This window comes from Colobus angolensis, unplaced genomic scaffold (assembly GCF_000951035.1).
Source record: "Colobus angolensis palliatus isolate OR3802 unplaced genomic scaffold, Cang.pa_1.0 Scaffold221, whole genome shotgun sequence".
Classification (NCBI taxonomy): Eukaryota; Metazoa; Chordata; class Mammalia; order Primates; family Cercopithecidae; genus Colobus; species Colobus angolensis.
In genome coordinates, this window is record NW_012115389.1 from 2,701,409 (window position 1) to 2,728,277 (window position 26,869).

The 26,869-nt window shown below is 40.8% G+C and overlaps 1 protein-coding gene across 1 annotated transcript in view; it reads left to right on the forward strand.

The window, feature by feature from the left end:
- Positions 1-26,869, forward strand: part of SYNE1 (spectrin repeat containing, nuclear envelope 1) — a 543,966-nt gene that overhangs the window by 505,487 nt on the left and 11,610 nt on the right. Inside the window, 12 exon segments of the mRNA XM_011943785.1 lie at positions 4,451-4,638; positions 5,495-5,645; positions 8,362-8,544; positions 8,812-8,949; positions 10,823-11,014; positions 12,102-12,435; positions 16,576-16,718; positions 19,063-19,189; positions 19,916-20,127; positions 23,217-23,417; positions 24,774-24,902; positions 26,533-26,745. Coding sequence (XP_011799175.1) covers positions 4,451-4,638; positions 5,495-5,645; positions 8,362-8,544; positions 8,812-8,949; positions 10,823-11,014; positions 12,102-12,435; positions 16,576-16,718; positions 19,063-19,189; positions 19,916-20,127; positions 23,217-23,417; positions 24,774-24,902; positions 26,533-26,745 — 2,211 coding nt within the window.

A 26,869-nucleotide genomic window follows, 5' to 3' on the forward strand; every position in this document is an offset into this window, starting at 1 on the left:
GAGATCGAGACCATCCTGGCCAACATGGTGAAATCCTGTCTTTGCTAAATATACAAAAATTAGCTGGGCATGGTGGTGCGTGCCTGTAATCCCAGCTACTCAGGAGGCTGAGGAAGGAGAAAACTTGAACCAGGGAGTTGGAGGTTGCAGTGAGCTGAGATCGTGCCACTGCACTCCAGCCTGGTGACAGAGACGCTGTCTAAAAAAAAAAGAAAAGAAAAAAGAAAAGAAACATAACCGTAGCATATTTTGTTCCTCAAATATGAACAATATTAAATAACCATAATCATGAGAACAGTGACTATTACCCTAGCTCTAAGTTGTACTGTAACAGTCATTAGAGTTCAGTCAGCCATGTGGAAGTTTATTTCTTCTCTACTAAAGAAGAATTCATAAAGTAATTACTAAAATGGACAAATCAAGCAGCAGCTATGTTACTTAGAAATAGAGAAGTTATATATTACTGAGAAGTACAGAAATAGGTCAAATGTGGTGACTCACCCCTGTAATCCTAATACTGTGGGAGGCCAAGGCAGAAGGATCACTTGAGGCCAGGAATTCAAGGCTGCAGTGAGCCATAATCACACCCCCGCACTCCAGCCTGGGTGACAGAGCAAGACCCTGTCTCAAAAAATGAAAAAGTGTGGAAGTAATACCAGAAGAAAGAGCTACAAGAGATGGAAATGGTTGCTGCTGAACAGGTGGACTCCGGGGTGGAAAGCACTGCTTTATTCAGAACCTGCTAGCAGTTTTTTACTTTTTACTACATTAAATATGCACATATAGCTTTTTAATTAAATTTTAAATTAAAACTTTAAAAAAATCCTGTACACCAGTGGTTAAAAGTAAATTTTCTGGGTTCAGATCTTGGCCTCACTACATTCCCATATTATCTGATTTATACAGCCCTGATTTATAGAATGCCAGTCATCAGAGTCCACACCACACAGTGTGATTATGCAAATTACTAAGAAGCAGCACTGAGCACAGTGCTTACCTAACACAAAGTCAGGGCGTGATAAATTTTATTTTAATCATGTCATAGTTACTACAGTTTCCTTTGTGGAAAATTTTTAAGAATCATTCTGTCTCTACTAAAAACACAAAAATTAGCTGAGCATGGTGGTGTGCGCCTGTAGTCCCAGCTACTCAGGAGGCTGAGGCAGGAGAATTGCTTGAACCTGGGAGGCGGAGGTTGCAGTGAGTCGAGATTGCGCCACTGCACTCCAGTCTGCTGACAGAGCGAGACTCTGTCTCAAAAAACAAAGTTAAAGCTGAGCCTAAAACTTATTTGTCTTAGGGTACTTACGTATGATTAGAAATCCCCTCAAATCCTAGGGTTGCCATTTTACATATCAATTTTAACAAAAACTTTTGAGTATTTAGGGAAAATGAAATAAAAATGCTAACTTTCTTAAATGCATGGTTTATGTCCAGGGATCTAACACTCCTTCCAAATGTATATCCTTGCATAAAATGTACTTTAAGACCTCAAATGTACTTGGTAGTCTCATTTACAGAATTATTTGTCTTTGTATTTATCTTTAAGCAAATACTAAGTTTAATATTTATATTACTTTATTTTATATTTTTAGAACAGCAATTCCTGTGACATACTCTTTCACATAAGTGAAAGAGGTTATGTTAGAGATTTGAAAGAACTGTTTATAAAAATATAAATATTTTAGTAGAATTTATCGTCTAGTGTCTAGTTTATAAAATCTCCAAAATGAATTAAAGGCACTCTTGGACATTTGACAATAGCTAGTGTGTTCGTACATGTTGTCAACGGAAAAAAAAAATAAGAGGAAGAGCAACACAAGAGTTTAAATCCCAGGTATCTGCGTAAATTGAGGAATTTTTAGAGCAAGAGAAAAGCTAAGCAGATTCAAGAACTTCCTGATGAAAGAAAAGGAAAACACACTAAAGACATTGATGAATATTGCAAACAAAAAATTATACTGGTAGAGCTCACTTTTAATAATGGGAACTTACTTGGTGTAAATGGAGTTAAAAGTTCAATAGAGAAAACAACGTACAATTTGGATTTACATTTTATACAGATAAAATGAAGATTTCACACTGTGGGACTCCAGGGAAATCCAGTGCTTTGTTTTTATCATAAAACATTTTACTTCTATCCTACATTAAAAGTTGCTCTACGCCAGGCACAGTGGCTCACACCTGTAATCCCAGCACTTTGGGAGGCCGAGGCAGGCGGATCACAAGGTCAGGAGTTCCAGACCAGCCTGGCCAACGTGGTGAAACCCCATCTCTACTAAAAATACAAAAATTAGCCAGGCATGGTGGTGGGTGCCTGTAATCCCAGCTACTCGGGAGGCTGAGGTAGGAGAGTCAGGAGGAGAATCAGACAGGAGGTTGTAGTGAGCCAAGATCATGTCACTGCACTCCAGCCTGGGTGACACAGTGAGACTCCATCTCAAAAAAAAAAAAAGTTGTTCTCTGAGGAAGCTGCTGATGTCATGCATGATATAGTCCCTTAAATAGTATTTCTACATATTTGTGGGGTACATATGATATTTTGTTACATGCGTAGACTGTAATGATCAAGTCAGGGCATTTGGGGTATCCATCACCTCTGGTATTTATTATTTCTCTGTGTTGGGAACATTTCAATTTCTCTCTTCTAGCTATTTTGAAATATGTAGTACATTGTTGTTAACTATAGTTATTCTACTCTATCGAACAATAAAACTTATTTCCCCTAACTGTATGTTTGTATCTATTGACCAACCTCGCTTCATGGCCCCAAAACACTCTTCCCAGCCTCTGCTATCATATGGCGTTCTACTCTCTCCCTCCGTGAGGTCAACTTTTTTAGCTCCCACATACAAGTGAGAACGTGTCATATTTATGTTTTTGTACCTGGCTTATTTCACGTAACATAATGACCTCTAGTCCCATCCATGTGGCTGCAAACAACGTAATTTCATTTTTTTATGACCGAATAATATTCCATTGTGTGTGTGTGTGTATATATATATATGTCACTTTTTCTTTATTTGTTCGTCCATTGATAACCATGTTACCTTTTAATGATGGTGGAATTAACTGTTTAAAAAAGAATGCAAATCGGCTGGGTGCGGCAACTCACACTGTAATCCCAGTGTGATTTGGAAGGCCTAGGTGGGCAGATCACCTGAAGTCAGGAGTTCAAGACCAGCCTGGCCAACATGGTAAAACCCTGTCTCTACAAAACTACAAAAATTAGCCGGGCATGATGGCAGGTACCTGTAATCCCAGCCACCTGGGAGGCTGAGGCAGGAAAATCGCTTGAACCCGGGAGGCAGAAGTTGCCATGAACTGAGATTGCGCCATTGCTCTCCAGTCTGGGTGACAGAGTGAAACTCCATCTCAAAGAAAATAAAAAATTTAAAAAAGAATGTAAATCTTTGGATCTTAAAACCCAGTTCTTGAGTGCCAGCTCTAGCACGTGCATATATCCAGGCCCTCGGTATCTATGGTTCTACATTGGTAGATTCTACCAACTGTAGATCAAAAGTATTTGGGAAAAATAATTGGATCTGCATTGAATATGTACAGACTTTTTATTCTTGTCATGGTTCCCTAAACAATACAGTATAAGAACTATTTCTATAGCATTTACATTGTATTAGGTATTATAAGTAATCTCAAGATGATTTAAAGTGTATGGAAGGATGTGCATAGGAGGTATGCAAATACTACAACGTTCAATATCAGGGACTTAAGCATCCATGGATTTTGGAATCGAAGGGAAGTTCTGGAACCAATCCCCTGACAGATACTAAGAGATGACTGTATTGCATTGATTGATTGATTGGGATGAAAGTGATGTATTCGTGAAGTAGAGTCTGGGGCAAGATTCTTTTTTTTTGTTTTTTTTTGAGACGGAGTCTCGCTCTGTCACCCAGGCTGGAGTGCAGTGGCCAGATCAAGCTCCGCCTCCCAGGTTCACACCATTCTCCTGCCTCAGCCTCCCGAGTAGCTGGGACTACAGGCGCCTGCCACCTTGCCCGGCTCGTTTTTTGTATCTTTTAGTAGAGACGGGGTTTCACCGGGTTAGCCAGGATGGTCTCGATCTCCTGACCTTGTGATCCGCCCATCTCGGCCTCCCAAAGTGCTGGGATTACAGGCTTGAGCCACCGCACCCGGCCAAGATTCATTTTTTTATTGATTAAAGAAGTTAGTTTTACTCCTAGTGTAAACTATTTCATTTGTTCAGTTTATATGTTGGCATTACTCACATAGCCAAAATATTTCTACATACATTTTCTAGTACTTTTGAGCTTGCTGGATTTCATAAATGAGGCTCAATAAATGTCATACATTCAGGGAAATTCAATATTTGTCAAAGTGTAGCCTAACCATTTATCAACAGACGTTGCTTCAGTTTCTCTCCTCTGTATACATGTAATTGTTGAATAAAGCCTGTTGCATTCCCCTGCAGGAGCTTCAGAGAGACATAGAGAAGCACAGTACAGGTGTTGCATCTGTCCTCAACCTGTGTGAAGTCCTGCTGCACGACTGTGATGCCTGTGCCACTGATGCCGAGTGTGACTCTATCCAGCAGGCTACAAGAAACCTGGACCGGCGGTGGAGAAACATTTGTGCTATGTCCATGGAAAGGAGACTCAAGTGAGCTGGGATGCTGAAACAGGGAAGAGGAAAGACCAAAATGAAAATAAAAATCACCCAGAGTATCCACTGTTCACTCTTTCCTGTTGGTTACAATGTCCAAAAATAGCTGTGGCTTCCCAAACTTGCTATTATCTACATTTAGTTGAGAAAATAAGTAGATATAAAAGTAATATATAAATATAACAAGCCAAGTTACGTCTGACTTAACAGTTTAAAAATAACACGGAAACGTAAAAGTACACCCTTGTCAAAGAAGCGTAACATTACAGAATGTGTGGCTGTGAAAACAGTAATGTTCTTCTATTAAAAATTAAATAAAAACACATTTATCTTTAAGCCCTTTGAAATTTAAGGTGGCAGAAAATCGTGCTGTGTTACAAAGTGGCATCATGGCTGTGCTCTCTGGCAAACTGTTGAAAGCTTAATATTTGTCCTGCTGTCATAGATTGACTTTTGTCAGTGTGAGTTGAATGTTGGACTTCAATGGATTTTCAGACTTCGTTTTTATTTCCGTAAAACACTGGCATGAGTGCACACTGTAAACCTGTTGTTACTTTTCTAAACTTGTTGCACACATCCAAGGCAGCTCATGTGATGTGTTTATAATTTCCAGTTTGACTAATTCAAAATCCAGAGCTGCAGGACATGTTTTTAAAAAAATAAAACACCTGTTTTATTTTAGCTCAAACAGTTGTCTCTCTTGCGCTCTGGTCAAATTTGGCTCAAGTCATGGTTATTGTTTGGCACAACAGTTGCCTCTGCAGGCACCCTTAATCCAGTGGCAGGCATCAGGGGTTCTGGAGCAAAAACAGTCTCCAATAATCAGATTCTGTTCTTTCATTTTCTGCCCCAGAATCGAAGAGACATGGCGATTGTGGCAGAAATTTCTGGATGACTATTCACGTTTTGAAGATTGGCTGAAGACTTCAGAAAGGACAGCTGCATTTCCCAGCTCTTCTGGGGTGATCTATACAGTTGCCAAGGAAGAACTAAAGAAATTTGAGGTGATTTATAATTCCAAATTTTTAATCCTTATTTTGCTATTAAAGTAGCCAGCTGGTAGTTGGAGTTCCAAGACCTAAACTAGTTGTTCACCACATGTTTTCTGTTCAAATTGCTGGGTGAGGACTTTGCAGCCATCTTTATTATGACCTCATAAGTAGGCAAAGAAGGAGGAAAAAGAGGTTTTCCTAAAAGATCTTGGCATGATTTTTATTTCCAAATTATTCCACAATCAAACATCCTTTCTACGATTAAAATATGATGTTTTTATACTATAAAAATCTATCTTCCAAATACATTTTTGTTTTTTCTTTACCTAATCTGTGTGTGTGTGTGTGTGTGTGTGTGTGTGTGTGTGTATGTGTGTGTATTTGATAAAAGAGTTGGCTCTAGAACGGAATAAAACATTTTCATTATAATTCATTTCTAATTACACAGTATTTGTGTGTATATGTGTCTTGAGTCACCAAAACTTTTCAATTACACTGCTAACTATAAGGCTAACTTTTGCTTTGAAAGTTACAAAATAGACGAAAATAGCTGTAGTGTAATCATATTCATAAAGAAGTCATCCAAGAATTGATTCCAGTACCTTGCCTGCTTGCACGATCTCGAGTCCACTCTGTCACTGTTGTACAATGAAGCTCTGACTTCTCCACTGCCTTTCCTTTTCATGGAAGACCTGACCTAGCCCCAAACTGACCATTTTTAAATGTGAAGGTGTTTTTCCTTTCAGTTCCCACTGCTAGGCAGTCGTGTGCTCAGACATGTTGACAGCAAAGAGTTCAGAAGCATTCTGACCATTCTCGGTTGCTAATTCTGCCCCAATTCCTCAAGATGTTTAGAAGTAAGACTAAAAATGCAATGAAATGCAGCTGCATTCATTTTTACCTTGTGACATGAGGTAACCAGGCATTTACTGAGGCCTATCATGGGAAATAGGAAGTTCCCTTTTTATTCTTATGGAGTTTAAAATCTCAGGGTTATACATGGACAGCTATATGAATCTAGAAAAATGTTCAAATACTTTGTGAAATGAATGAATTACTTTGATGTCTGAATGGTGAATGAATTTATATGCACTATACCACTAAATTAAAATAAGCAATGCTTTTATTCCTATATAAAAGATATTCCCTTAGAAAACTACTAGTAAAAAGCACAGTAAACTCTGCAGTAGATTCCAGGTCATCTTGACGTGAATGAATGTTAGTGGAAGAGCTGCTCAACTACATCTTACTACACTCAGCTTCATAAAGGTTAAAACCTTTTATAATTAGCTTATACTGCAAAGCAGATTATATAAGATTCTTTTTGATGCTATTTTAGACTCTCAGATTTTAAAGCAAAAGTTAGCCTTATATTTAGCTTCTATAATGATTGATTTTTTTTTGATCATGAATTTTGTCATTAATTTTCTTAAGAGACAGAAATGAATTGCAGAAACAAAGTTGTGCTTGTGGACAGTCTTTAGCTGGTCCAATCGCATGAATATTTGGGCTGGATGTGGGTGTGCTGGGGTATTTCCCTGGGGGTACTCCAACCTTACGCCAGTGGGCAAACACGTACTGTGGCTTCCAGTCATGGCCAGAGCTGAACTTTCCTTACCACTCCCTTTGCTGGAGAAGTAACTTAAGGTTTTTAGACTGGAAGCTAGGATTTCCTAGGCTGAAGGCTCTGAAAGCAACTCTCAGAAGGAAAGCGATTTAAGAGGCAGATATGTGGTCACATGTAAACAGTGTGATGAGCCAAGGAGAACAGAATTTTGGGATTTGATGAGTACAGTTCAGTTTACTAATTATAATTTTCATTTTGGTCTAATGCCAAGATAAAAATCAGTCATAAATCATGCAAATGATTTTTTTTAAAGCTTCATTTTATTTTGGCCAAATCACTCTTATGCTATAGGGCTCTTCCATATTTGCAAGGAAAAGGCAGAAAAGAGTATTTTACCTTCAGAGTCTCTAAACTGTCCCTGGGATAGCCTCAAAAATGGATAGATGCTTCTGTGTAGGGTGGTACACTAGCTCTAACATGTTTTATAAAACCTAATTAAATCACAGGGACAACAAGAAAGAAACCGAGCATGTTCCCAATTTTTTAAAATATAAAGTTACTTGTATTTTACTAAATTACTCTTCCTAAAAGCATATAATAGCTTGATGTTTGGAAGACCTTTTGCAAAAGGTAGTTTTAAATTTTTTCCTAACGGACAGCAGAATTGAGGCAATTTCTAGATTTTTAGAAAAGTACATATTTTACAAATAAACAGTTCCATTATAGATCTCTTTTCTCCATATTGACAGCAGAAATCTTGAACGTTTCAAACTCACATTTCCACACACGTGTATATGTTTTATAGTGGTTTGCTTTGTGGAAATATTTGTTTCTAGGACATTAATTATTTTTAAAGCTATGTGTATATGTATGTGTGTGTATATGTGTGTGTCTGTATATGTGTGTTGTATGCATGTGTGTTTATTTATTACTACTCCCCGTTTTCATATTTTTCAATTTATTCACTCCCTTTCCTTTAAGCTGTGCTGACTAAATGACTTTGCTTTAACAAGAGGAAATATACCATTATTAGACATCATTTTTTCCGTCTGTGGTAGTGTAACTTCCCATTCTCCCAAAGGCTACCATAAGAAAACCAGGAGCCACTACTGAGAGTCCTTCGCTGATTTCCCACACTGATATGCTTCTCTGTGGCCTTAGGCTTTCCAGCGACAGGTCCACGAGTGCCTGACGCAGCTGGAACTGATCAACAAGCAGTACCGCCGCCTGGCCAGAGAGAACCGCACTGATTCAGCCTGTAGCCTCAAACAGATGGTTCACGAAGGCAATCAGAGATGGGACAACCTGCAAAAGCGCGTCACCTCCATCTTGCGCAGACTCAAGGTTTTTGCTATGCCTCATCTGTAATTTAGAGGCCAGAGGATGGGATTGGGCCATTCGAATGCAGTCTTGAGACACAATCTCAGTGATTTTATAAGAATGGGATGGCAGGAGGAGTAAACGGGGGAGTGCTATAGCAAAGGATTGCAGGCTTCTCACTGCCTGCTGAGAAAATGACTTTACAGGAGACTGGAATTCATTGTGCCATCTCCATGTGTTTATAAGGACTTTTCATAAAAATAATTGTTACTACTTTCCTCTGCCTTCCAGCATTTTATTGGCCAGCGTGAGGAGTTTGAGACTGCGCGGGACAGCATTCTGGTCTGGCTCACGGAGATGGATCTGCAGCTCACTAATATTGAACATTTTTCTGAGTGTGATGTTCAAGCTAAAATAAAGCAACTCAAGGTAATAGAGTATTTTTCAAATTATCAATGTGAAGAAAGCCTGAAAAGGAAAGGATTTGTGGCTGTTTTTGTGAAGAACATAGCAAATAACTTTTCTTTTGAAAAATTAATTCTGGACTGCAAAAAAAATTTAGAAAATATTAAAGATATTAAAAAATAAGATAAACAGCACTGCCCAGAGATAACCACCATTGCTTATCTCTGGGTAGTGCTCTTATCTTCTTTGATATTGATATTGTTGATATTTTTCAACAGCTTGATTGATTTTCAGTCAGCGTGATTGCCAGGGTATTAGGGATGTTCTGTTGTTGTTGTTTTGTTTCGTATTTTTTAGAGGGAGTCTCTCTCTGTCACCCAGGCTAAAGTGCAGTGGCACAATCTCAGCTCACTGCAACCTCCACCTCCCGGGTTCAAGTAATTCTCCTGCCTCAGCCTGCCAAGTAGCTGGGATTACAGGCACCCACCACCATGTCTGGCGAGCTTTTGTATTTTTGTAGTTTTTTAGTAAAGATGGAGTTTCACTATGTTGGCCAGGCTGGTCTCGAACTCCTGACCTCAAGTGATCCGCCTGCCTTGGCCTCCCAAAGTGCTGGGATTACAGGCATGAGCCACCCTTCCTGGCCTTGTTGTTGTTGTTTTCGTTTATTTTTTCTAATTTGTTTGTAGCACCTTCACACCGTTCCTTTAACCTCCATGTTGCAAAGCAATACAACTTTCTATGTCAGGATTTCATCCCTCACAGTCTACATTCTTAGATACCAAGTTAATTTTAAATACATTTTGTATTTTTCACTATATAATTCAAACACAGTGGCTAGCTAGAAATTTGAATAGGAGGGATATACATTAGATGTAAGGATTTCCTAAAAGGAGGAGTATTTAACAAATTGAATATTTTCCAAGGCAGCTTATGAAATTTTCTTCCCAAGACAGATGGATTTTTTTAAAGAATGGTCATGATGCCCATAACCTTTGGGTTGTTATAATAAAACAAGGAACTTTCCCTTAGTCATCGATTCTCAGGATGGAAGAAACAATAAACCCTGCTATTCTGCCTCACCCTCTCCCCTGATTCCTCTCTCCTGTCATCTCACAGGCAAGTCAACATTTACATTCTTCCACGGAAAGTGTCTGCCAAGTGGTAATTGAATCTTGTCCCTCGGGCCCCTGGCAGGATGATGGAACTTCTTACTACCCTCCCTTCTCTCGGGAGTCTTTTTCACCATTGGACAATTCAGCTCTTCCACAATTTATTATTGTATTGAATTAAAAGTGAACACTGAAACATACCCCGGTGATTTAAACCTTTTGCAACACATAGAATGAGTCTAAATAATCCTCCTGGAATTCCTTGTTTTTCAAATCATTATAACTTTACCTGCCTATGTTCTGAAATAATGAAAGAATCACTTGAGAAGAAGGTGTGGCATTGGATGGCTTCTCTTAGTCATGTTTGACATTAGGATGAGGACATCTGAAATTAAAATGTTCAGGATTTCTTTTAAATGCCACATTTATTTCAGTGGCAGTGTATTGACTGCCATTGCTTTTGTCAGGGATAACCAGTGCTGTCAACTTACAGTGGGTTTGAATATTTTTCCCTGTTATTCTCTACCCACGCTACCTGTAACGGTAAATTTTATTAGCCAAAAGCGCTTTTCTGATCATGGAATTCGAATGTTTCTATTTATGACTCCTGTTCTGGCTGAAACTGTGTATGTTTTACTTTAGAAGGTCTTGTCTTGTGATTGTATATGGTCAATTAAATAGCCCCTACACGTCTTTTTTAATGTAATGAGAAATACATCTTTTATGACTCTTTTATATCATTGTAAGCAACAACAGCAAAATCACATGAGATTTGTACTCCCTAGGCCTTCCAGCAGGAAATTTCACTGAACCACAATAAGATTGAGCAGATAATTGCCCAAGGAGAACAGCTGATAGAAAAGAGTGAGCCCTTGGATGCAGCGATCATCGAGGAGGAACTAGACGAGCTCCGACGGTACTGCCAGGAGGTCTTCGGGCGTGTGGAAAGATACCATAAGAAACTGATCAGCCTGCCTGTATGTAACATTGATTTTCTTAGTTGTCATTAAATCTAAAGAGAATAAATCATGTGGGATTGAGTTGTACAGTGGGTGAGAGCCCAGACTCTGGAGCCAGAGCACCTGAGTTCAAGTCCTGGCTTTGTCCTGCATTGTCGCTGTCGCCTTCAGCAAGCTACTCACTTCACCCTTCTTGCCTCAGCTTCCTCAAATGTGAAACTGGTTTAGTAGCAGTAACTACCCTGTACAAAGGATTGTTTTGAGCGTTAGATGAGTTAATGTATACAAAGAGTTTAGAAGAACATTTGACTCTTGTCTTCTATGGAAGATAAATAAGAATCTTCTGATCACAGAAACATATGGGATGGCGCTGCTCTAGAGAAGCCTCTAGAAGAAATAAGGGAAGCCTCTAGAAGAAATACGATAAAAGGAAGCAATGTGAACAGCTTCTCAATTGATGAGGTTAGGTTTAGGTGAATTTTCATTCTTCCATTTTCCTAATTGCTACCATAATCACATCTTGCCTATAGAGATGTTACTAGAATATTTGGAATCTTCTACGATCAAATCTATTTTATATCTGGGCTATAAGGGCAAGCTAAGGTCTTAGTAATTTGCTCTTATTTCCGATCCGTGCCAGTGTGTAGGTGTTGTGTGTTAGGCATGGTAGTAGATTGCCTTTCTTTATAATATTTATTTAATCTTATATTAATTATTTGAAGTAGGTTTTAATGTTATTCCCATTTTACCAACAATGAAACTGAGGCTTAGGTAGGATAATTTATAAGACTTTAATTTTTTACCACACAGAAACCCTATGGGGTGCCTGGGAGTGTTATTCCCACTTTATAGATGAGAAAACTGAGGCCCAGAGGAATTAAGTTCCTTATCCAAGCTTAAACAGGAAGTACACAGCATAACTCAGATTTCAACCCAGACAGTCAAACTCTAGGGCAGCACTGTCCCCTATATTTCTGTGGTCAGAAGATTCTTATTTATTTGCTCATAAGAAGTTAAAGATTGTCCCCACATGGTAGGTAGGTGGCCCAGATAAGAAGCTAGTCTGACCACTGCAGTGACGGGGTTGCCTTGACTTCCCTTCCAGCTCCCAGATGATGAGCACGACCTCTCAGACAGAGAGCTGGAGCTGGAAGACTCTGCGGCTCTGTCAGACCTGCACTGGCATGACCGCTCTGCAGACAGCCTGCTTTCTCCACAGCCTTCCTCCAACCCCTCCCTGTCGCTCGCTCAGCCCCTCCGGAGCGAGCGGTCGGGACGAGACACCCCGGCTAGTGTGGACTCCATCCCCCTGGAGTGGGATCACGACTATGACCTCAGTCGGGACCTGGAGTCTGCAGTGTCCAGAGCTCTGCCCTCTGAGGATGAAGAGAGTCAGGACGACAAAGATTTCTACCTCCGGGGAGCTGTTGGCTTATCAGGTAGGAGAGAGCCAGTGTGCCAGCTTAAAGGAAAGTCAGAGGGAATTAATATTGCCCTGGAAACATGACAGCTATCCAGAATCATTTGCTTCCCTCTCCCATGCGGGGAAATTGTACCTAAGTGAACACTTAGATATGAGTGTGATTATAAAATGCAAATTTTGGTGTGGCCATTGATTTATTCCACATAGATTTGTGGTAGCAGGTGACAAGCGCTTTGCCAGGTCCTAGGGGTACACAGTCCTCTCCTTCTCCCCGAGCTTCCCCTCTAGGGTGGGACACAGTGAGAAACCACTGTGTGAAGTGTTTGGGGCTAAGATGGCAGTGTGGTGGCAGGACACACAAGCAGGGGCAACAAAGCTGGAGTCCTGGGAGAGGCTTTGGGAAAGAAACCATGGAGCTGAGTCCAGAGGGTGAATCGCAGTTGGTCAGGTAGGCTCAGTAGTGCTTAGAGGAAGAAAGGAGGGGAAGCCTCCCTGCTTTGTGATTGGCCTGGTGCTTTTGATCATCAACAGTTTGTCTGGAATGACAGGCATGGAATGGACAAAGTGAAGAGCCTGTTCACCATGGGAAAGAGCTTTGGCTCCTATCCTGCAGGTTGTGGAGCCACAGCAGGATCTGTGGAGGGAGGTGCTGGGATCCCCCTCCTCAGGGATGTGCAGATTTTCATATTGTATTTTTCTGGATACCACAGGGAGAAGGGCATGTTCGGGGGAGAGAGCTCAGATGAAACCGTTTACAACCTCAGACAGAAGTAGGGTGGTGGCCTGAACTAGGGAAAGCAGCATTGGGAATGGAGAGAATGGGAGAGATTTGAGAAACCACACAGAGAAGACTTCTCCTTAACTCTCAGTCCATTGAACTGGGATGGAGGCGATCTTCAGGGATGGGCATCTTGGTGAAAGATGCAGGTAGTCCTAGGCCCTGAAGACCACAAGAGGGAAGGAGCACTGTGGGTGCAGCTGGGCAAGGGAGGTGGGGCTGTGAGAGCAGGGAGGGGATGAATTTGCTTGTGTGCATCCTGATCTTGAGATCCCTGCACAATATCCAAATGCAAAAGTCCAGTCATAGATGCACAGGTGTGAAGTGCAGAAGCCGGAAATGCTGATTGGGTAGTTATTCACAAGTAAATGGCAATGGTCCTGGAGTGCACGGAGGAGCTCACACAGGAAGAGTGTGTGAAGGAAAACAAGAAGGACCATCACCCAAGCCACACATACAGTGAAGGGATGGACAGAGAAACAGGAACTCTGTAAGGAAGGTGGATAAAAATAGAATAAAGAGTTGGAGGCTGATTTGTGGCACTTGGAAATACATCTCATACATTCTCTAAAAGGACATCTGGGGATTTCTGTTTGGTTCTGATAGTTCACATCAGATTCCCAAAGGATAACACTGTTCTAAAAAGAAAATTATTTCTCTCATTTATATTTTGTCTTTACAGTAAGGCCTATTAGTCAGGCGTATGGTATCTGAAGCAGAGCTGTCCAAAACTAGCCACTGGCCAATTGGGGCTGTTGAGCTCTGAGATGGGACTGTGCAAATTGAGATGGGCTGCACATGGAAAACACGCTTACATGAATTTCAGAGACTTAGTACAAAGAAAGAAAATAAAATATTAATAATAATTATGTTGTTTACATGTTATAATCTCTATCTAATATAGTGTTAAAATTAATTTTCTATGTTTCTTTTTACATTTCTAATGTGGCTATGAAGCCTTCAAAATTACATATATAGTTCACGTAGAAATATATGGGACAGTGCTTCTCTGGAATCTGACTGGGCTGAAATCTCAGTTCTGCCAAGTTTCTGTTTAAACTTGGATAAGGAACTTAATTCCTCTGTGCCTCAGTTTTCTCATCTGTAAAATTCAATCTCTGTGAGCTCTTTTTTTTTTTTTTTTTGAGACGAAGTCTCGCTCTGTGGCCCAGGCTGGAGTGCAGTGGCACGATCTCGGCTCACTGCAACCTCCGCCTCCCGGGTTCAAGCGATTCTGCTGCCTCAGCCTCCCATGTAGCTGGGATTACAGGCACCTGCCACCATGCCTGGCTAATTTTTGTATTTTTAGTAGAGACAGGGTTTCACCATGTTGGCCAGGCTGAGGCTGGTCTCAAACTCCTGACCTCAGGTGATCCACCCGCCTCAGCCTCCCAAAGTGCTGGGATTACAGGCGTGAGCCACCGTGCCTGGCTTTGGTGAGCCTGCATGCTCCTCTGTGCACTCAGGAACTTTGTGTCTAGAATAACTGACTTCCTTTTTTTCCCCTAGGAAAGTTATTTTCCTGCACAAGGGATTCAAGGTTTCCAGAACTTAGCTGTCAACTTAGACTGTGCTTTTTTTGCAGATGTAATGATCCCTGAAAGCCCTGAGGCCTATGTAAAACTCACAGAAAATGCAATCAAAAATACCTCTGGTAGGCACGACAAGCCGGAGCCAGCCTCCCTCCCTCCCCTGTATAATAAGCCTCCTCTCTTAGCACATCTGCTGTATCTCTCCCAGCTTTGTGGCTCTAGCATGTTAAGGCACAGCCTTCCTCTCTCACTGCTGTACTAGAAAAAACAGCTGGTTAAATCCACACCAAGAATAAGATTTCACTAATCCAGTGAAACAAAATAACTTCTCAACTCGTTAAATGGTAATTGGTCTCATTAAGTATAGACTGTCAAGCCCATTAACAGCAGAAAATATGAGACGGAAAACCCAGTCATCAGCCTCTGTGACCTAGTGTTCTACGTGGTGTGGTAACTTCAGCTTCACTATGCACAGACCTACCTGGGGCTGGAGAGTCAGGGTGCAGGCTGTGGTCCCAAGTCCGCCAGCCTGCATGAGTGACCTTGGGCACATCCACTACTTTATCCTCCCCATCTCAGGAATCCCATAGGAGACAGGGGACAAGATCAGATTTCATCTCTAAACAATATATGTAATTTTAATTTAAGAACTCTTATAATTTGAAATGAAAAATGTATTCCACGGTATGTTTAGCCATAGATAAGGACAGAACTGTTCCTGAAACAAGAAGAATTAAAGAAAGAAAAACGGAACTAGTTTTGCTTAGTGTTATATTAGACGAACTGTAGTTCAGCAGTTCAGAATCAGTGATGGGGGGTGTAGGGGGGATAGAGTTTGAACACAGTGATATGATACTGAATCATGGAGTTACTAGTTTACACTTCAGTTTTTGAAGAAAACTGAAGGGACAGAAAGCAAAGTAACATTACTAAGAGGGTGATTCCCAGGGAGAGACCTCTCCTAGGTGTATCTAGAAGGCCTTTTTTAGAAACAAATACATTTAATAAGGCTTACTAATATTTGTTCTGCTTTCACCCCGTGCTAGCTTCACTCTGATTATCAAATGTTCTTGTGTAGTTCAAAGATTTTGATACACACACACACACACACACACACACACACACACACACACACTATAATTTTACAAAGAAATGTTACAACTTTGAGAGGAGAATGAGCCAGAATTCTAGGCTATGGGTAAGAACCTGCCTAGGTGGAAATGCTAAAATCTTAGCTTTCCTCCTGGTTTTGTTTCAGATCTTAGATAAAAGCAAGTCATTGCTAGTTTGATATCTCTGTATATATCTATTCTGAGGCACTCATTTCTTGATTAATGAATTTATGCCTTCAGTAAATGATGGATCTACCTGAGCCTTTCGTGACACTATCTTCCCCTGAGGTGCACAAAGAAAAATCAGAGGGAGGACCTTCCCCTCTTCACTAAGCAACAGCAGAAAGAGCATGAGAAAAGAACAGCTTTCTCCTTACTGAGATGCAGCAGACACCATTGCAGATTTTTAGAAAGGCCTTCCACACTGACAACATTCAGATGATCAGGGGTTCAGCTTGAAGAGGGATAGGTGCACGAAGCTGTTCAAAGCTGACTGAAGAGCCGTTTTGCGACGTCCAGTCTGCTAGGGCTCTCAGTCAAGCACCTTCATTGGTTTCGCCATTTTAATGTCTAACCCACCGGCACGATGGTACTAAATTTGCTTTGTAATTACCTACACCCGCCATTTTTATGCTACTGTAACTGAAATCTTTTCTGAAACTTCTCCTTGAATATCAAGCTTTAAATAAGTCAAATAGTTTGTCCGGTAAAGATTCTTATGGTTGCCACCGCAGGGGACCACAGCGCCCTAGAGTCACAGATCCGACAACTGGGCAAAGCCCTGGATGATAGCCGCTTTCAGATACAGCAAACCGAAAATATCATTCGCAGCAAAACTCCCACGGGGCCAGAGCTAGACACCAGCTACAAAGGCTACGTAAGTATCCTGGCCATCCTCATTCTGACCTGTACAAAGCCACAGTTCTAGGTCAAAGAACAGTTCGTCTGCAGCATAAGGGCTTTATGTGGTCTCTGAATACCATGCTGCCCTTGAACTCATGAACCTAGATGTGCAAAGCCAAGCCCTGTTATTAAGTTACTATTTGAGTAGAACTTGTCTGTTTTTAGGCCCACAAAACTGTTGTAATGACAAACCTGTTCCTTTACACTGAGCACTTAGGGAGCTCATTTTCATTGAGAGCAGCAAAATACTTTGGCTCCCAAACGTCATTAGGCATTTTTCCAAATTCAACTAATAATTTGGACCAAGGTTAAGCTTGGAGCAGCAGATTTTAGCTAATAGATTACTAACATGCAGTTCATGCAGTTTTTTTGGGTTTTTTTGTTTTTTGTTTTGTTTTTTGTAGTTCTTTTCCTGGGTTCACCGAATGACCTTGAGAATGTTTTTCTCTTCTGTTTTTAGTGTGTGCATTCTGAAGAAAACAGTTCTAACAAGAGGGATTTGGAGACAAGATAGCAAGGCATGGGATATCTGGGCAGCTATTGGCTGTGTTCTATCTAGGCAGCTATTGGCTGTGTATGATAAAGTCTAACAGAGCGTTATTTGCCCTACTCGAGTTACTGACCAGTTAATTTTCCCTAGAGAACTACCTGTTTTCCTACACATACTTAAGGAAGAGAATTTTAAAGCCAGTCTCTTCTCTGCCTCACGTCTTCTTTCATATCCGAAAGACTGCTTAGTACAAGGAAAGAAAAGTGAATTTCCCCAAGTCTGGTCACAACTCATATGTTCTACTTTTTGAAATTAGGGAAGAAAACTGTTCTAGCCATGTATGTTGATTTTATTATCTTCACAATTACAGAAGAGCCGTAAATCATGAGTTTGTTTCCTGTTCAGTTTGGCCTGTTATACCAATTTCTATTATAGTGAAGCCACTTTTTAAAAATACCTATGATATAGTTTTATGATAATTATACTGACATCACTGGGATTACACTTAACCTCGATCAAAAGTAATCAAAGTAACTTAATGGCATTGTGATTTGTTAAAGGCTTTATGGTAAGCACAGCAGGAGTATCTTGAAATGATTTGTTCTTTTAATCTTTGAATACTGTATCTGATATTAAAAATGAATTTGGAAGCTTTTCTTTGACTTTAGAATTTAGTCCCTTGATGCCTATTAAACATTGCTTACATTTTTTGCTAAAACAACTGGCTTTAATATTGCTCTATAATTTTAAGTATTTTAATTATTTAATGCAAGAAAGTTCCCATGAGATTTGTGGTAACATTAACATTCCCATGTTTCATTTTAAGAAAGAGAAAGAGGGGGCAACTTGCCAAAAATTACATGCTGCATTGCCAGCTGAGGGCTCTGAGTTTTAAATCGCAGTTTGGTTTAATCTGTTTTGATTCATGAATCTTAAAGAAACTTCAAGGACTTCTCATGCAAAATCATGTATGCAAAGTACATCTTTAAGGCATTGCTTTTTGTATATGTGAATGCATCACCTGTTTAAAAGGCGTGTTTTTGAACTTTGCTTATTTAATTTTTTTTTTTTTTAAGAGACGGGGTCTCACACTCTGTCACCCAGGCTTGAGTGTGGTATCATGATCTTAGCCCACTGCATGCAGCTTAATTCCTGGGTGCAAGCAACCTTCTCACCTTAACACCCTGAATAGCTGGAACTACAGGTGCTCACCACCATGCCTGGCTAATTTTTAAAACTATTTTATAGAGACAGGGTCTCGCCATGTTGTCCAGGCTGGTCTTGAATTCCTAGGGTCAACCGATCCTCCCACCTCGGCCCCCAAAGTGCTGGGATTAGAGGCAGGAGCCACCATGCCCAGCTTACCTCTGCTTCTTTTTTCTTTTTTCTTTTTTTTTTTTTTTTGAGACTGGGTCTCACACTGTTGCATAGGCTTAGGGCAGTAGCACAATCATGGCTCACTGTAGCCTCAACCCCCCGGGCTCAGGTGATCTACCTCGGCCTCCCAGGTAGCTGAGACTACAGATGCACGCCACCATGCTCAGCCAAGTTTTTTGTATATTTGGTGGAGACAGGGTTTCACCATGTTGCCCAGCCTGGTCTCAAACTCCTGGCTTCAAACAATCCATTTTCCTCAGCCTCCCAAAGTGCTGGAATCACAGGCCTGAGACACCACACTCGGCCATCTTGGCTTATTTTTAGCAGAGTGGCACAGAGGAGCCAAACACAGACACTTCTCTTGCTGAGAAAGTACAGAGATATTTTCCCCTAAAGTTTTTGCACTCATGAAGATTTGGGTGACAGGGGCCGGTTGTTTATGTCTGAACAGATGAAACTGCTGGGCGAATGCAGTGGCAGTATAGACTCTGTGAAGAGACTGGAGCACAAACTGAAGGAGGAAGAGGAGAGCCTTCCTGGCTTTGTTAACCTGCATAGTACCGAAACCCAAACGGCTGGTGAGTGCGTAGTGTCTAGTTCAAGAGTGAATGAAATAGAAGATCCTGAAGCACTTTGTTAAAAGCCAAGTTCCACTTAGGTTGCTTGGCCTTCTTCTACACCGTTCTATCCCGAGAACTTCCTTCCAAGTTGTAGCAGTCTCCTTTGACAGTGAGGGGGGTGATGCATGCCATCGTGGTAGTGTTTGCCCTTGTTTCATTTATTATTATTATTTTTAATATTGAGATGAAGTCTCGCTATGTTGCCCAGGCTAGACTCCCAACTCGTGGGCTCAAGTAATCCTCCCACTTCCCCTCGAGTAGCTGGGATTACAGGCGTGCACTGTCACCCCAGCTCTCATGTTCCAATTATTGTAATGTACCGTTTCTCACATATCTAATCAGACATTTTATATGTGTGTGCTCAGAGCCCTGTTGTAGACAGGATCCAAGAATTGAATGCTACTTCGTGCGCATGACTGCTTATTACCTCATAAAGCTCTTTACACTGTTAACGCCCATGTAGCTAGCTTTTTTGCTTCATTATTATTAGAAATACAAATAGAAAAAACACAGTCATTGTAGCCATGTAGCTGTTATTTCCAGATGACAACAACGAAAATGCCCAGTGGAATTACTTTTATTTCTGTTGCTATTTAAAGTTAGCTGCGAACCTATGTTTAAAGCATTTCATAATCATCACGTGTGGAGGAAAATAACCTCGCTGTTCTCTGCATGTCTTGCCAGGTGTGATTGACCGATGGGAGCTTCTCCAGGCCCAGGCATTGAGCAAGGAGTTGAGGATGAAGCAGAACCTCCAGAAGTGGCAGCAGTTTAACTCGGACTTGAACAGCATCTGGGCCTGGCTGGGGGACACGGAGGAGGAGCTGGAACAGCTCCAGCGTCTGGAACTCAGCACTGACATCCAGACAATTGAGCTCCAGATCAAAAAGCTCAAGGTAGCTGCCCCTTGCCTTTCCCATGGCAGACAAACAGAGAGCCACCGCATGAACGACTGTGCAGATGGCACCTTTAGTTTGAGCTGCTCTTATACAGCAGCAAAAAAAGGATCTAACAAAAATGAGTGAGAATGCTCTCTTCACCTCTAGCCATCCCAAATTCCTGTGTTCCACAAAGATGGTTTTCTTTCTTTCTCTCCTTCTTGCCTGCCTGCCTTCCTTCCTTCCTTCCCTCCCTCCCTCCCTCCCTCCCTTCCTCCCTTCCTCCCTTCCTCCCTTCCTTCCTCCCTCCCTTCCTTCCTTCCTTCCTTCTTTCCTTTTTTCCTTCTTTCTGTCTTTTGATGGAGTCTCGCTCTCTTGCCCAGGCTGGAGTGCAGTGGCATGATCTCAGCTCAGTGCAACCTCTGCCTCCCAGATTCAAGCGATCCTCCTGCCTCAGCCCCACTAGTAGCTGGGATTACAGGTGCACGCCACCAAGCCCGGCTAATTTTTGTATTTTTAGTAGAGACGAGGTTTTGCCATGTTGGCCAGGCTGGTCTCGAACTCCTAACCCCAGGTAATCCACCCACCTCGGCCTCTCAAAGTGTTGGGATTACAGGCGTGAGTCACTGTGCCTGGCCAAAAGATGGTTTTCAAGGGCAGAAAAGGGGACCATGTTGTAGAACTATCCACCATGTAAATAATCATGCACGATTTAATGAATCAATTTTTAAGAAATGCCCAATTAAAATTTCGTGAAGCATCCAGGTACTTCTGGGACCTATGAGAACTCTTTGTAAGGCAAATACAGAATGACCAGGGTCCTACAGGTCTATATCTAGAGCTGGAGAGAAATCCTCTCCAAAATTGTATCTGCATGAATTTATCGGGGAAATAATGAAATTATTTGACCTTAAGTAAGGGAAACTTCTGAAATTGATTGCAGTAGTGGTAGAAGCAATTTTTGCTGTAATAAATAAAACTATAGAGTAATTGTGGTGAAACACCTGGCATTTGCATTTGATTTTGGTTTGGCCCACAGGATATAGTACACAAGTTAACTTCCCTTACTTAACTCCAGTCTAGATTTTAAAATCCTCCTTAACCCAAATACTAAAATGCTTTAATATATGGAGACTGTTGTGAGCATCTCATGAACTGAGAGCTCAGTTTCTTTTTAAAACCCATCAGTGCTCTTTTTTTTTCCTGTTTGGACAGCCTTAAGATGTGCTGCTCCTCAAAATATAGCTACCCAGGCTCTTGGAGGTCGGGATAAGGAATGAAGTGTGTGCTGCTTTTGTGTTTCTGTGGTTTTAGTATATGCTTTTAATTGGGGGTTGATGTTTTTTGGCTTTCTTTTAGTGATTGTGTGATTTTGTTTTATTTTATTTATTTATTTATTTATTTATTTATTTATTTTTGAGACAGAGTCTCACTCTATCACCCAGACTAGTGTGCACATGGCTCACTGTAACCTCCGTCTCCTGGGTTCAAGTGATTCTCCTGCCTCAGCCTCCTGAGTAGCTGGGACTACAGGCATGCACCACCATGCCCGGCTATTTATTGTATTTTTAGTAGAGACAGGGTTTCGCCATGTTGGCCAGGCTTGTCTCGAACTCCTGATCTCAAGTGATCCACCGGCCTCGTCCTCCCAAATTGCTGGGATTACAAGCGTGAGCCACCGCACCTGGCCTGTTTTAAATTTTCAAAGATAGAAAACTTCAAACAAGAGAAATGAATCTCCCCTCCAGGTGATCCAAAAGGTGCATCCTTATAGAAAGGCCTCTACAATACCCCATGAATTTCAGGACGAAGTACCATGTGGGAGATTTACAATATCTGCATTATGAAATGCATTTTTATCTAGAGTCCCTAAATTACTCTAGTAAGGCAGTGTTGCATTATAAGCAGATTCCTTAAAAAGTTGATGAAGCAAATGCTGGCCAGGGTCTGAGACCTTAGAGAGATTAGCATAGGGAAATAAGACCTTGAAAGTCATCCTGCATAACAAGAAAAAAGACACCCTCCTTTGTACTTTCTCCTGATCCTTCCCGTCTGTATTTTCTCTGAATAAATCTGTGGAATAATCGAGTATTTTCACAGTGTCTCTGAAACCCATGTTGTCTGTGTGACTGAATCTATTCTACAGTATGTTAAGAACCTATTGAAAAGTGACAAATGAAGACAGATTGGGAACATAGCAGGACCAGCGAGAAATGATTTCAAAATGCAGCATAGGTCAATGTGACTTCCAGGACCTCTCACCCTAACTGGACTGGGGCATTTAAAACAGTATCCAGATACTCAATGACTAATACAGACTCCTGTGCTCAAGTTCTTGGAATTGAGCATTGGATATTTTGGAAATACACAAAGCCAAAAATCAGTCACCTGGTTTTTGTGAAACCAAACCTAACTGGTTAGCTCATGAAATACGCAATTCATTCTACCTTCACATCAGTGTGGCTTGTGGCACAGGCAGTATTCTCAGCCTGCGGGCCACTGAACCTGCAGATTCACTACATCTGGAGTCCAGGGCCCTGACATCTGCTTTCTTTGCTTCATTTTTAGGCCCATACATTTGAGTTTCGTTGTGGTTGAACCTCGGTACAGAGTGTGGACTCAATCATACTCCTTAATGAGGCCATTGCCCAGCGTTATTGTTGCTTCCTACAAGACTCTACTTCTCTTTATTCCTCCCCACTGCAACCCCTACCCTGGCTGAACTCTAAGTTCCCATTTGATTTTCAAAATGGTAGCTATTCTGAAATATTTAGCAGACATTCTTTGTTCAGATATATTCTTTAAAAATGTGGATTTGTGTGTGTGAATGTATTGAGGCTGTTGTGTTCCACATAACATTCTGTTTCTGACTTTTTCACTCTATACCCTGTTTTCTTAAGATTCATCCATGTTGTTAAGTACTCATCTAATTCATTTCTTCCAACTGCCATACAGTTATCAGTGGTGTGCACCCTCTGTCTTTTACCTAGCCATCCTGCTAAGGCCAGTTTAAATTAATCAATCTTTTCATTCAGGTGAAACATTTTCAAGGGAAAATATCTTTGTCATTACTGTCCTTGTTTGATTGTCTTTTTTGTTCTTTTCAGGAGCTCCAGAAAGCTGTGGACCACCGCAAAGCCATCATCCTCTCCATCAATCTCTGCAGCCCTGAGTTCACCCAGGCTGACAGCAAAGAGAGTCGGGACCTGCAGGATCGCTTGTCACAGATGAATGGGCGCTGGGACCGAGTGTGTTCTCTGCTGGAGGAGTGGCGGGGCCTACTGCAGGATGCCCTGATGCAGTGCCAGGTCTGTAGAGCTTTGGGCAGGAGATGACTCAGAGCCAGACATTAGCGGTTTAGCTGAGTGCGTGACTTGATGTGTCATGGTTTCTAGAGGGATGCAGTTGCTCCCCAAAATCAGTATTTCAGTGAGATAACCTTGTGCTCAAAGTTTTCATTTTACTGGAGCATTTCTACATGTTCAAGACCATGTTCAAAATCTCTAGATCCTATCATCTGTCCAGATAAGAAGAGACTATTCCTCATGTTTATCTCAGTCCCAACGCTCCTTCTATGACTCATTCGTTTATTTCCTTTATTTATTTAACAGATATTTACTGAGCAAGCCTTTCTTGAACATCAAAGTGAGCATTACAAATATTATTTATCCATTCATACTGTAATTACTTGCTGGGCATCTACTGTATGACAGATGTAGTGCTAAAACATTGAATAAAGCATGGCCTCTGCTTTTGTTGGGGATGACAAGATCAATAAAATACAAGTAAATAGTTAAACAAGATACTTACAGACATGGACGATAAAAGTAACTGAGAAAAGCCACTTTGAGAGGGTAGTCAGGGAATTTATTTGGCTCTTTGAGCTAACATTGGAAGGATGTTGCTATGAAGGTGATAGAATAAATGGAAAGTCCCAGAAGCAGGAAATGACTTAGTGTCTTTAGGAACAGAAAAGAGGTCATTGTGACCAGAGTGTATTCAGTGAGCCGAGCCAGGGAGTGATAAGAAAGACTGAGGAGGTGGTCAGGAACCAGATGGCTTTGTAGGTCCAAGCCAGGAGATTGGATCATATTCTGAACACAATGGAAAGCCCTGGAAGGATTTGAAGCCTGCTCTCCAGGTTTATATGTGCCCCAAGAGTAACAGTTCCTTGAAAGCAGCTACCTAAGCTGCTGTTTCACCTCTGCACCCACTCCTAGTACAGTGCCTTATCTGTAGGAGATCTTTAGTAACTGCATGTTGAATAAATAAATAGATGAATAAATGAATGAAGGGGATATGAGATTCAGCCTAGGTAGGCCTTAAAAGATGGAAAGATTTGAATACACAGAAAAGAGAGGGCAGCAGAGTTGCTTCCTTCTAAACTATATAATAGCACTACCCTTTTTTCAGAAATAAGGTATTTTGATGCCAATTTTCTTTTTGTCTAAATTTTCCTCCAAGTAATAAATTAGATGCTTTTGGTAAGAACGTGAACTCATGATCAGGTCATGGCAAAAGCACCAGTGCCTTCCTCAGAAAGGAGTTGAATGTACGTTCTTAAAACCAATGTGTGTTTGCTAATGGTGGCAGTTGAAAGACATTTAAGTTGTGAGAGAAATAAAAATATTTTATCTACAGTTACTTTAAACTGTTTTCTGTAGGGTTTCCATGAAATGAGCCATGGTTTGCTTCTTATGTTGGAGAACATTGACAGAAGGAAAAATGAAATTGTCCCTATTGATTCAAACCTTGATGCAGAGATACTTCAAGACCATCACAAACAGCTTATGGTAAGATGTGTGAACTCTGGCAGCCTCCAGTTATTTTTAGCAGGGTTGCATTTCATTTGCAGAAAATGGATATAAGTGGTAAGTGTTTTTTTTTTTTTAACTTTTTGTGTTATACTCTCTATTTTATACTTTTTTTTAACTCCCTGTGGTTTCCAATCTTGGTAAAGCAGGCATGTGCATAGAAGATGATATCTGCCAGCTTTAGAATCTGATTTAGAAGCTTTAGAATCTGCCAGATGATACCTGCTGAATTGTAAAAATCTTAGTGTTCTCAATAAATCTTAATTAGCTTGTGTTGTTTATTAAGGCAGCTTAATTTAAACTTTATGTTACATCTGTGGCCCAAAAGTATATTTGGTGGCTTATAATAAAAGTTCATTAAAATATTAGAATAGAACGAGACAATTAAGTCTTTGTTTGTTTGTTTTTGTTGTTGTTTTTTGAGACAGTCTCGCTCTGTTGCCCAGGGTAGAGTGCAGTTGTACGATCTCAGCTCACTGCAATCTCCACCTCCGGGATTGGAGCAATTCTCCTGCCGATTCTCCTGCCTCATCCTCCTGAGTAGGTGGGACTACAGGTGTGCACTACCACGCCTCGCTAATGTTTGTATTTTTAGTAGAGACAGGGTTTCACCGTGTTGACCAGGCTGGCCTCGAACTCCTGGCCTCAGGTGATCCACCCGCCTCAGCCTCCCAAAGTGCTGGGATTACAGGCATGAGTCACCGCATCCAGCCAACTCTTTTAAAGAGGAATTAAATATAGCAGATTAAACATGAATCTTAGCATCAAGTTTTCTGAAAGCTAAGACAAAATGGGAAACAAGGAGTAAACTTACTTTCATTATCTGACAAAAACAAAACATAACAGTTCTCAAGGAAGGAGAAACTTTTTCTAGCACTAAATTCAAAAGGAAATTAGCTGGTAGCCCCTTGTACGAGGATCTTTGGACAATATAATGTACAGTGTATTTAAGTGACTTTATAGAAGATAAGGAAGCATATTTGAGTTCCATTAGAAGAAAATACTATGCACTTTGTAGTTCTTTGTATTTTTAAAATGTTATGTCTTAACATTTAACACTCACCTAAACTACAGAATTGGTACCTTTTAATTCAGTACCATAATAGTCTTAGAAACCCAGAGGAAATAGCTGTGGAACTGCATTGTTACTTCACTTTGACCTCTGGCATTAAGCTGTGAATGATGAATCACCCCTTTTTAAAAAAAATCTTGACTAGATATCAGAGGATACCTAGACATACTTCTGTTTTGCTGTATTTGATGTTGTACTTTTCTGTTTAAAAGACTATCTTATGTCTCACTTGCATACTAATCTACATTTTAAGTACTGTCATATATACATTAACCAATTCGAACCTTCCAATAACACTGTCGACCAGACGTCAAATCAAACTGAGATCAGAGAGGGTCAGGGGTCTTATAGAATATTTTTGGCAGAGGCAGGAGTAGAACTCAGGCCATGAGCTGCTGCATCCTTTAGTGTGTGAGCTCCATGTTTGATGCTCAGGTATAATTTCCCACCAAGTTAAGTTGATCTCATTCTGCACTTTTGGAGCTTTTGCCGTTTATCAAAAATGCTTAGAAAAATTATTTATTTTTGTATGCATAGCAAATAAAGCATGAGCTGTTGGAATCCCAACTCAGAGTAGCCTCTTTGCAAGACATGTCTTGCCAACTACTGGTGAATGCTGAAGGAACAGACTGTTTAGAAGCCAAAGAAAAAGTCCATGTTATTGGAAATCGGCTCAAACTTCTCTTGAAGGAGGTCAGTCGTCATATCAAGGAACTGGAGAAGTTATTAGACGTGTCAAGTAGTCAGCAGGTAAGCTCTAAACAGACATCATCGTGTAGCATTTCTTACTGGAGACCAAAGAAGCATCATCTTCAGGCATTTTAGAAAGACTTTAAATATAGTACTTGTCAGAATGGAGTATCTTCTTTCAGCC